General features: G+C 41.3%; 1 protein-coding gene across 1 annotated transcript in view; it reads left to right on the plus strand.

Annotated features, from left to right (window-relative positions):
* FNTB (farnesyltransferase, CAAX box, beta) overlaps positions 1–12,691 on the plus strand; it is a 65,020-nt gene that overhangs the window by 4,452 nt on the left and 47,877 nt on the right. Inside the window, exon 2 of the mRNA XM_059182341.1 lies at positions 10,899–10,963. Within this exon, the coding sequence (XP_059038324.1) occupies positions 10,899–10,963 (65 nt within the window). The remainder of the gene's footprint in view (positions 1–10,898; positions 10,964–12,691) is intronic.

Below are 12,691 nucleotides of genomic sequence, written 5' to 3' on the forward strand. Positions count from 1 at the left end.
AAATGACAGTCAACTGTGAGGAGTATCTGGAAGGATTATTAGTCTTAGTCCCCGCCCTCAAAATTCTTTTCTCTTAGAGAGAAAAAAGAATATGCCAGAGGCAACCACAGAATGATTTACAAAAGCGTGTAAGTAAGTGCTATATTATGATTGCATTGCGCAAGGGTGTGCGGGAGTGGAAGCCATATGTTGTGCGCTGAGGTGGTCAGGACAACTTCATGGAGAATGTTGGCTTGTAAAGGATGGAATTGGTGGGTAGCCATTCCAGTCAGAGGAGCTGTTAGGGATGAAGACTCCACCATACCGGGCATGGAGGGGGCTGGTTGGCTGTGATAGGAAATTAGGTCAGTTGGGTGGGTGAAGCCAGTGGAGTTTGGGGTGGGTGGTGGAGAGGGATGGAGACAGGCTAGGGAGCTGGCTTCAAGTGTTGAGCGTTGTGCCACTGCAGCTCCTGACGGAGGGAACATCAGGGGTCCAGGAATGAATCCTGGACACCTTCTGTTGACTGATTTCAAGTTATAATCTCTGAAAGATTATTAAATGGAGGTGAAACAAGTCACTAAATACTATCAAACTTACTAGTTTTTTGCTCTTCTGATGGAAGGGACCAGAGCTCTGCTTGGTCACACAGTCAGCAAGCTAGCTCTGGTGAATTGGTTTTGCTTTATTGAAATTCAGCATGTATCATGTTGCTCAACTCTAAGAGAATTCCAAATATCAAATTTCCCTCAGTTTTCCTATTAAAAAGTCCAAAAAAAAGTTTTTTGGTCAACTTGAAAATACACATACTTTTAAATGTGTAAACAAATCAGATGCCTACCTACAAAATTTAGATTTTAAATCTAGATACATGTACCTTTCTAGGATCATACACTTTGTAAAATCACACTAATTTAGAAATATTGTTTTTCCTTTTTATTTATAAAAAATTTTTCTCCAAAATCTTCACATACATCTTTGACCTTAGTATTTTTATCTTGCTGGAGCCACATTTTGGGTCAACCAATGTATTTCTCAAGACCACATTTCTTGTTTTTTTGAGATAAATCCCTTTTGAATATGGTTAAGCATATTCTATCCCAAGTTATAGGCACCTATTTGTGTAACATTAGGACCCTTTTACAATGTGTCCAGTTGGTGTGTATCTGTGATCACCACAACATAACTGTTTATTTACTCTTTAAAATGATCTTTAAAAGAATTTACAGTGGCAATTTAACATGTAGAAGTGTGAGTTCATATCCTCAGGAATAATTGCTAAATCTGTGCTTAATTTGTTATCTTTCCTGATACCATCACCTGATACCATCAGCTTACCTCTATCAGCAACCAAAACAAACTGACTGAGGTTGTTTTAGACTGATTATATCAACCCCAACTGGTATTTTCTATTTAAAATAAAGGATTGAAAGAACCCCCTATAGGCAGATGTACATTGTAAGGATTGCTTATAAAGTGATTTGTTTTTCCTGAGGATTAAAAAAAATCCTTGCTTTATATTTAATCTACTAATGATTCTTTTCCTGGATCTTCAGCATTAACATGAGTGCCAGGCAGCAAATCCACTTTCTGGAAGGGTCCTCCTCTGGGAGAGAGGGGGAGATATTGGAAGAAAGGATGTGGTAGTTCGTGATATAAAAGTTGGTGTGTCATTAGATCGGCCTTATTTATTTATTTGCTTTTAAAGATTTACTTATTTGACAGAGAGAGACAGCGTGAGAGGGAACACAAGCAGAAGGAGTGTGAGAGGGAGAAGCAGGCTCCACACTGAGCAGGGAGCCCGATGTGGGGCTCCATCCCAGGACCCTGGGATCATGACTGGAGCCAAAGGCAGATACTTAACAACTGAGCCACCCAGATGTCCCTAGATTGGCTTTATTTTATTTGATTAATTTATTTTTAAAAGATTTTATTTATTTGGGACACACACACACACACACAGAGTGAGAGAGGGAACAGAAGGAGGGGAAGCAGGAGAGGGAGAATCAAGCTTCCTGCTGAGCAGGGAGCCCAATGCGGGGCTCAATCGCAGGACCCTGGGATCATGACTTGAGCCAAAGGCAGATGCTTAACCAACTGAGCCACGCAGGCGCCCCTAGATTGGCTTTAGATAGACGCTGTGGAAGAAAAGGTACCAAATGCATGAGTTGCTTTTTACCATTTACCAGAATGGAAATTATTCTGAGCTTCTGACTGGCCTTATTCTGTCTGGTATTAGTTTGGGGCTCCTGACAGTTATCAAGCTAAGTTCTTTAGGACCCCAAACAGGCTTGTAGACATTTATAGCTTCTGGGGCCATCGTTCTTAGGTATAAAATAAGCAGATGTGACAGAAGGTGAACACTTAATTCTTTAGATTCTGAGGATCCCATTCTATTATTATTAGTTTATTATTTTTCTATTAGTTAAGCCTTCGTCATGTGCACATTAACAGAAACCAAACCAACTGAGGAGATGGAAATGTGGACACCAGCAGGAACCAAAGAACTAGGGACTGGGGAAAAGACTAAACCAGCTGGCCTCAAAGAAGGGGGACCATGGACTGATTCAAACAAATGGAGAATTGCAACTGCCACTACTAGCTCCCAGCATGGAATCTGAAGATAGAACCAAAGGCTGGGGTTTAGAAGTTACTGCAGATTGGCTAGTACAAGGCCCTGTGTGCATCACCAGCAATTTCCAGTCTGGATTAAACTCGCAGTCCAGACTGTGGACTGGAAATGGGGAAGGGATTCCAGTGTGGAATTGCAGATTCAACCAAGGGCTAAGGACTGGGGGTGGACCGACCAGTAACCCTAGACTGGAAAGCTAGTCAGATGGGGAGCTCCACCGAGAGCTCACCGGCAGCCCTCAGAAATGGTGAGAAAGACCGTGAACTCAGAAGGGTTTGCAGGGCACCAGACCTGTTTCTTGCTGTCTCCAGATGCCACCAGTTTGCTTTGGATCCCAGTGCTGCCACCGAGTCTGTTAAAAGACCAAAATTCAGCTGAATAAATGGGCAGATCTAATTGGCTTTATTTTTTATTTTTATTTTTTTAAAAGATTTATTTATTTATTTATTGGACAGAGAGATCACAAGTAGACAGAGAGGCAGGCAGAGAGAGAGAGAGAGAGAGAGAAGCAGACTCCCTGCTGAGCAGAGAGCCCGACGCGGGACTCGATCCCAGGACCCCGAGATCATGACCTGAGCCGAAGGCAGCGGCTTAACCCACTGAGCCACCCAGGCGCCCCTCTAATTGGCTTTATTAACCAATTCATTAATCGAGCAGCATCCCATCTAGCAAGTAGAAAGGAACTCCAAAGGGCTACAGAAAGGGAAAGGTTTTTTAAAGGCACACAGAAGGGGCGCCTGGGTGGCTCAGTGGGTTAAAGCCTCTGCCTTCAGCTCAGGTCATGGTCCCAGGGGATCAAGCCCTACATCTGGCTCTCTGCTCCATGGGGAGCCTGCTTCCTCCTCTCTCTCTCTGCCTGCCTCTCTGCCTACTTGTGATCTCTGTCTGTCAAATAAATAAATAAAATCTTAAAAAAAAATAAAGGTACACAGAAGAAAATACTTATTTTGGGTGAGGTCCCCCTTCCCATGGTAACGTCCATAGAGAGGGCCCATGAGACAGGTTACCTTATTGGCACTGACCAGAAAATTCTTGACTGGTTAAGATTACTTTTCTGGGGGAGGGGGGGCACTGTGTGGCTCAGTGGGTTAAGCCTCTGCCTTTGACTCAGGGTCCTGGGATCGAGTCCCGAATCTGGCTCTCTGCTCAGTGGGGAGCCTGCTTCCTCCTCTCTCTCTCTCTCTCTGTCTGCCTCTCTGCCTACTTGTGACCTCTCTCTGTCAAATAAATAAATAAATTCTAAAAAAAAAAAAAATTACATTTCTAGGGGAGATTGAAAGTGCAATTAGGTTAGGTATTAAGTCCCAGTTCAGTGACCTAGCATAAGTGACTTTATTTTGGGCCTGCAGTTCTCCTTTTAACATGATTGTTGATTTTTTTTTTAATCCCTTCTCCTCTTTTTTTTTTTTTTTTTTTTTTAAAGATTTTATTTATTTACTTGACAGAGAGAGATCACAAGCAGGCAGAGAGGCAGGCAGAGAGAGAGAGGAGGAAGCAGGCTCCCTGCTGAGCAGAGTGCCCGATGCGGGACTCGATCCCAGGACCCTGAGATCATGACCTGAGCCGAAGGCAGCGGCTTAACCCACTGAGCCACCCAGGCGCCCAATCCCTTCTCCTCTTGATGGACACTTCAGCTATTTCTGGATTTTGGATATTTGGATATTATTTTGGAGATTTGGATATTAACGGCTATAAATGCTACGCTCTCGCAGAAGTCTTTTTATGAGCATATGTTTTCATTTCTGTTGAGCGAAGACCTAAAAGCGGAGTTGTTGGATCATAGGGTGGGTGTATGCTGAGTTTTATAAGAAACTGCTATCCTTTTAAAGAGTGGTTGTAAATTTTATACTCTCACTTGCATTATATAACAAGAGTTCTGGTTGCTCTACAGCCTCACCAACATTTGGTGTTGTTGGTTTTTTCAACTTCAGTCACTCTGCCGGTGGTTGTGGGTGGTATTGTTAAGGAAAAAGCTATTTGTGACACTAGTAAAAGGAAGTCTCTATTCAAGACTTTATTACTACAGTGACTTTTGCTTAGGGGAGAGAGATTGGGCTCAACTCTGAATATGACAAGGGAAAGTGGGGATTTATAGCCAAGGAGCAAGGTGGAGGGATTGCTGGATGGAAACTTTCCAAAAGGAAGGGTCAGGCGAAAGAAGGAATTCTGGCTAAGCCAATTTCATGGGCTTCCTCCTAAAGGCAGGCAGCGTGAGCCGACATCACTGAGGGAAGATGGAGGATAAGGAACCCAGTCAGAGACTGAGGATGATCAGATATTAAGGTTGGGGGATTCTGGCCAAACCAGTTTGGTAGGATTCTTGCTAAACTTTAGCGATGCAGACATGGCCACAGAAGTATAAAAGTCACTGTTTAGTTGGGATATGGATGCACTGTATGTGTATCTGCAAATGTATTTGACTTTTCAGAAATCTTTCTTATGCCTAGATACAGTAGTCATGGTGAAATTTGGGTATTAAGTTTTTTGTTTTGATTCTTAATAATTCCCTCCAACATTTTATTACAAAAAATTTCAAATATGCCGAAAAATTGATAGCAACTGTTTACCGTCTACCTAACCTTTGTCCTTCATATAAACTGTTAAAGGATAAATTTTAAAAGAGGATGAAATCAAGACTCATACAAATATAAAATGAACACATCAAAGATTTAACTCATGGAATTGATAGGATGTGATAACCAGTTCAGAAGAGAGCTCAATGTGCCACACATTCACAGGCACATAAGGAATGCTGAGGTGAAATTACAAAGGCATAGCAAAATTAGTCAGTATACATTCTATAATTATTAACTGCATTTTACCAGATACCATATGCATATCTATGGGTAAAAATATTTGCATAACTATCAAATTAACTTCTGCATCTATGGAGTGTGAAACAGCCTAGATAAGGACAAAAGAGGAGATAAGCCAATGGATCATCTAGCCAAGACACGATTTTGTGTGTGTGTGTGTATGTATACACACATGTGTATATATGTATATGCCAATATTTTTTCCTGAATCTGATAAGATAATAAAACATGCATTTCTAAAGAATATTCTTCTACATAAGGACAATAACATCACACCTAGGGAAAAAAAAATTCTATAGTATCATCTAATATCCCATTTAAAATTTTTAAATTTCCCCTATTGTCCCAGGAATTTCTTTATCTCTTTGTGTGTGTGTGTTTTGAACTAGCCTCTTGTTACTTTTTTTTCTCCCAGACTATTTAAGAACTTTGAAGAGCTAATCCCTTGGGACTACGTCTTCTAGTGACTAATCCCGCTGGCCTTTCTTATAACATTTCATATAGCAGTGTTTCTGAAACAGATCTGATGCTTTCAGCTGTCATCCTTCTCCCAAAAGAGTCATATCACTTTCATTAACATGGTCATGAGCTGTGTGCCCTGTGCCCAAGGGAAATGAACCTATGGACCCTTTGCTATATATACAAAAGAAAATTACCTGTTGTTATGGGGCTGTTAATCAGCCTTTGTATTGTACCCGGTTGGTGACTGCCTTGCCTATTGGCGTTCTCAGGGGAGAGATTGACTAGAATATAATAGTCTGTTCCTTTGGGATGGAAAGGAAGCATGGAAATCCAAGATAAAATGAGAGCTCAGGGAGAGTGAGCATGGTTTAGAATCCCTATGCAGTATTGAAGCTGATTTTTTAAAAAAAGAATTCTGATTTGAGAGCTATATTCAGAGTTTTCATGACTGAGGTAACTTTGTTTTTTTTCATGCTTAATGTCAGTTCTCTTATATTTAAAGTGAGAATTTGGGGGCACCTGGGTGGCTCAGTGGGTTAAGCCTCTACCTTTGGCTCCGGTCATGATCTGAGGGTCCTGGGATCAAGCCCCGCATCGGGCTCTCTGCTCAGCAGGCAGCCTGCTTCCCCCTCTCTCTCTGCCTGCCTCTCTGCCTGCTTGTGATCTCTTGCTGTCAAATGGATGGATAAAATCTTTAAAAAAAAAAAAAAAGTAAAGTGAGAATTTTGATGAATTTTTAAAAAGGAATTTAGTTATAGATCTTACCTATGGATATTAAGCAGTTGTTATGACTGCTTCCCTTAATTCTATCAAGGTTAAATTTTTAAATCTATTAATGTATTAGAGGTCCCCAAGACCACCTCTAGTTGGTTCACTACAGGGATTCAGAGAACTCAGCAAAGTTGTACTCATATTTATGATTTATTACAGCAAGAGGCTACAAAGCAAAATCAGCCAGTGAAAGACTCATAGTGTAGTCTGGAGGAAAACAGACAAAAGCTTCCAAGGGTCCTCTCCCAGTGGAGTCACATAGGATGTACCTAATTTCTTGGACGTCAGATTGTGACTACCCATGCAAAGTGTTGCCTACCAGAGAAGCTTCTCAGAGGCTTCTCAGAGGATCATGGTTTTTACTGGGGGTTGGTCACATATGTACCTTCTGCCTAGCACGTCTTAAAATTACAGACTCCCAGAAAAAAGTAGCTGTTGAGCATAAATAAGGTTTATGCAATTTCAGCACAGTGAGCCATGCATCAGTTCTTGGGATGGTGGGGACCCTCCCAAGTTCAGGTTTCTGTATATCAGCCAAGGGTCAACCATTCAAGCTGGCCTTTCTAAGGATGGCAGGCTCATACCTGTTATGGTAACTCCTTTGTATACAACTAACTTTCTTCCTTTCCTTCTGCTCCACAAATTGGAGCAAAGAATTCTTGCATCTTCTCGGTAACAAACTTACTCAGATTTTATATAACACTTGGCAGGCCATATGGGGAGAAGGGAAGGCAAAAAAGGATGTTGCATGTATTGGAGATGACTTTGATTTTCTCCTTGCCAGATGAGTTCTTTTTAATTTCTATATTAATTCATTACTATGTGTCAAAAAAACATTGCAGACTTATTGCTAAGTATTATTTTTAAAGTTGTACTCTAGAAACCATACTGTGTGCTCTAAGGTGATCTTTTTCTAAAATATACCAGTACCTAAAGACAACACTTAGAATGGGAGTAAAATTATTTTTGAAGGGCTCACTCATCCATTTTGAAAGAGAGAGTGAGAGTGGGGGTGGTGCAGAGGGAAAGAATCTCAAGTAGATTCTTTGCTGAGTGGGGAGGGGGCCCGATCCCATGACCCTGAAACATGGGCCTGATCCCATGATGACCCTGAGATCACGACCTGAGCTAAAACCAAGAGTTGGTTGCTCAACCAACTGAGCCACCCAGGTGCCCCATAGAATGGGAGTAAATTTTTGTAAATCATGTATTTGATAAGGGACTTATATATATATAAGTGTGTATATATATATATATATATATATATATAAAATATTCCAGAGAATATATAGGAAGTTATTACAATTCAATAATAAAAAGGCAGCCCAATTTAAAAAAAGACATATCTGAATATATATTTCTCTAAAGAAGATACACAAATCGCCAATAAGCCCATAGAAAGATGCTCAACATCATTAGCCATGACGGAATTGCAATCAGAACTACAAAGAAATAATTGCTTTGCACCCACTAGGATGGATATAATCAAAACCACAGAGAGTAACATGTGTTGGTGAGGTTGTGAAGAAATTAGAATGCCCATACGTTGCTGGTAAGAATATAAAATGCTATGACTGCTTTGGAAAACAGTCTGATAGTCCCTAAAAGAGCCAACATAGAGTGACCCTATGGTCCAGCAATTCCACCTCCAGGTACTTACTTATACCTAAGCAGAAATGAAAACACATATCCATTTGAAAACTTACACAAGAATGTTCCTAGCGACTTTATTCATAATAGCCCCCAAATGAGAACAACCCAAATGCCCATCAATGGATGAATAACAGATTAAAAAAAATGCGATATATCCATAAAATGGAATATTACTTGGCAATAAAAAGAAATGAAGTAATGGTTCATGCCCCAAGATAGGTGAAGCTTGAAAACATGCTGAGTGAAGGAAGATAGTCACGAAGGACCGTTATGTTGTGTGATTACATTTATAGGAAATATCCAGAATAGGCAAATCATAAAGATAGAAAGTTGATGAATAGTTGACAGGGGCTGGGGAAGATGAAGGGTTGGGGTTGACTTCTAAGGGGTGTAGGATTTCTTTTGGGGGTAGTGGAAATATCCTAAAATTGATTGTGGTAATGGAGGCACAACTCTGTGAATGTACTAAAAGCCATTGAATCATACACTTTAAATGGGTGAGTTGAACGGTGTGTGAATGATATCTCAATGAAGCTATTAGAAACATATACCAATTCTTAAGAGAAGATAAAGGGAATTGTTATTTGGCCATTTTTATGAACAGCTGGACTATAATACTCAGGTATTTATTAGAATTCATAACTTAGATTTTCAGACCGTTAAGTCTGTTACTAACTGCTTTGGAATATCTCTTGTTCATTCATTCTGCAGAAGAGTGATTAGGAGCTCTGAAGAGAAATGACACAGTGTTGGGAATATTTTAAGTACTTTTTGCCTTCTGTCTGTCAGGTATCCTAGTTTAGCAGTAAAACTCTCTTTTCCTTAGCTGGTTCTTGGCTGCCTTTGTTGTCCGAGGGGGAGCCGAAGGTGGGTCTGCTCATGAAGGAGTTCTTGTCTGGATCCTTTTCTCTGTAAGGATCTCAGTGACAGAATGCTAAGGTGATAATGGGCTCATCCATCTGCCATGGAATAGTAGTATTATTATTTTTAAAGATTTTATTTATTTATTTGACAGAGATCACAAGTAGGCAGAGAGGCAGGTGGGTGAGGGGTGTGGGGTGGGGGGGAAGCAGGCTCCCCGCTGAGCAGAGAGCCCGATGCGGGACTACATCCCAGTACCCTGGGATCATGACCTGAGCTGAAAGCAGAGGCTTTAACCCACTGAGCCACCCAGGAGCCCCGGCCTTGGAATATTATTAAGTCGTGTGGACTTGAGTCAGCTTGTATTTGGGCAAACAAAGTGAGTTTTCCTCCCAGTTGGTTTTGTTTCATTCAGAATTCGTCAATTCACTTAACTCTAACAGAATGTTGTAGGCAAATCTTTCTTGCATGATCTTACTGACTTATGTTTCTTGTATATTTTTCTGTCCCTTTCAGCTTACAGCTAAGGAAGGTGTAACTGAGAAATGCCGTCTGTCTTCCGTTTAGGCTGGTGCTTTATGTCAGTCTTGTGTGAGAGTCTAGAAAGGAAAAGAATTATGAAGAATTGGGACAACTTCCTTATTCCCCATGAGTCAGATTCTTACAGTGACTTCAGTCTGTTTTTTGAAATATTATGAATTCTTAGCCAGATTATCCCTCAAACTCATGTTCAGAGGCAAATACCAAAATATATACTGAAACCAAGTATAAATGAATTTTAGATTGGCTGCCATTTTAGATGACTCACATCATTCCTTCCCTCATCATCACAAATAATTCTTGCACATACGTCGAGGCCCTAGATGCTGTAACTCCGTGGACCATTCAGAAATAAAAAATACATTTTGAAATTCCCAGAGAGGACATTATTATGTATCTTGAAATCTCAATGAGGACATGCCTCACTACCAAGAACAGGGATGCCAGTGAAGGAGAAACTCTGTCTCCTGTTAACTAGGTCACTTCTGCAGTGCTGTATCCTTTCCTTACAGAAGCTGAACTGTGTGACCATGTCGTGGTGGGTCTTCATAGGAAACAGGCGATCTGGATTTTTTTGTGACCTGGCTTTCTGAGATCCTGCATATTATGGGACTGTTGAGTGCTGTGTGTGACATAGGACCAATGACCAGATGTGCTGCTTCGTTGGTGTTTCCATGATTGATGTTCTTGTAAATCCCATAGGGAATTTAAATACAGATTGAATTTTAATGTTCAGTCTGTATTTAAATGGTTCAGTCTGACATTAGAAGGTATGACCCTTAGCAGAAATTAATTTTGTATTTGTGAATGGTCAGTTAAGCGAACACCTAAACAACTTCACAAAGCAGGCAAGAATAAATCTCTCAAGCAAAATGCTTTGTCTGCTCCCTAAGTAGCTGGTGCCAGTGAGCCAAACTCCAGCACCACCATTAGTTTGGATATATGGATAGTTGACTGGAGAAGTTGAGGGTAATGTCAGCATGGGACAGGACATTCTCTCTGCTTCGTCTGTCCTAAGCCCGCCATCCTACAGAGCCCTTGAATCGGGGCTCATAGTCCTATGAAGTACAAAAACCACACCAAGCAATTGTAGCCAATGGACATTTGTGGCAACTGGAAGAAAAAGTTGACAGAGGACTCATCTGTATCTGTTTTCTCTCTCCTATCTCCTGCATTCTTACCAGGCAAAAGTAGAAGAAAAGATCCAGGATGTCTTCAGTTCTTATAAGTTCAACCACCTTGTACCAAGGTAAGCTGTGGTTAGGAGTGTGGGGGGATTGGGGAGACACCCCCTCCTGTGAGAGCCTTTCTTCTTTCCTCCTTGAGCCTGTTCAACCTCAAGGGATAAGTCTGTTGGGAGAACAGACTTGACCTTGACCTTGTGGCCACCTGGTAAGCTAATGACCCCAACTCCTTCCTCTGTTACAAAGCTGTTTAGAGGAGATGCTCTCCTTGATCTGAACCATCAGGTGTTACATGGGGAGACCCCTTAAGGCCTGGACTCAGAGGTCTGATGATGGGGAGGGGAAATTCATGTTTCTGTTGCTTAGTCATGACCTGGTGCTCTGGTGGTTCAGATCAGAACTCTTGAGGTTTTATTTTTCATTGGCACTTTGAGTCCAGGGGATGGCAAAGGTTGGATTCTCTTAATGTGTGTTGTGCTTTGACTGGAAAGAGGTGATGAGTCTGAGCTTCTCCCAGTCTGGCCCTTATTGGTAACTGTGGCACCACTCCCAAGGATGCAGTCTCCAGGGAGCACACACAGTGCCTTTTGTTTCCCTCAGCATTTAGCAAGTTGAAGGTTTCTAAGCAATTTGATGTCAGAAATTCCATAAAGGGGATTATAAGCTTAACTTAAACTTATTGTTTAAGTTGAACCTTTGTTTTCCCTTGTTTGTAGTTTATAATGTATCATGCTAGATTTCACGAGGATATTTCATCCCTCTATTAGCATGTCTCTCCCAATCTCAAGTTGTTTCTTCAGACCCATCCTGTGTCGTATTTCCAGCCGTTAGAACAGATTAGGAGTCCGAAACTGTGTGTGGTCATGGTTTTATCTTAGTGATCCCACACTCTGCCTTGACCCCCTCTGAACAAAGGGCCATTGCGCTGCTGGCTGATTCACGCTGGCTGGGAAGCAGAGGGGGGGCCCGAGGTCCTGCCTGAGCTTTGAGTCTTGTGCTTCGGAGACTGAACAGAATAATTGCAGGCTAGTCAGGCTCTGAGTGCTCTGGTTTTATTGGGACATCATGCGTGGTTCTGGCCCAAGTTCCTTTTGTGTCTTTTTTACCACCATTATATTTTGCCACTATTTCCTTGAAAAAGAAATTTTCTTCTGAAAATTCTGATTAGCCAAGGCAGAAAACAATTGGAAAAGGCAAATTGGAAAAAAGGAAAGGCAGATGAGAAGGTCATCTTCATTTTTCTTCCCTGGGGAAGGAACGAGGGAAGATACCAACTAACTAGAGGAGTCTTTCCCCAAACTGCTGAACTAAATCTCTATATTAACCTAAAGCTCAGTCCTCAATAAATGAGTTATTGCTCGTCCGGAACCACAGCTGGAGATTAGGAAATGAAACCATTGGTTTCCACAGCTCGGAAGCTGAAACTAATACAGCAGTGTATGTCAATTCTACTTAAATAACATTTTTACCAAATAGGTTTTTAAAAACAATTTGTTTATTTCTTCCAAGTTTTTATTTAAACACGGTTTCTATCTTAGAATAATCTCCAAGGTATATTAAATGGAAAAATAAAAATACAGAAAAATATGTGTCGTACTCTGCCATTTGTGCTAAAGAGAAAATGGTGTTTTTACAAATCAGTCAGCAAACAGCTGAGAGGGGCACGTGGGCACCAGCTCTGCCTGGTGCAGGCGAGACTTCTCGAGAGGCAGAGGGACTTGGTGGTGGTGAGGGGTGTGATTGCTTAGGGGGTCTTTGTGCCTAGCTGCTGCATCCCCGGTGACTCACCTGAA

This window comes from Mustela lutreola, chromosome 7 (assembly GCF_030435805.1).
Source record: "Mustela lutreola isolate mMusLut2 chromosome 7, mMusLut2.pri, whole genome shotgun sequence".
Taxonomy (NCBI): Eukaryota; Metazoa; Chordata; class Mammalia; order Carnivora; family Mustelidae; genus Mustela; species Mustela lutreola.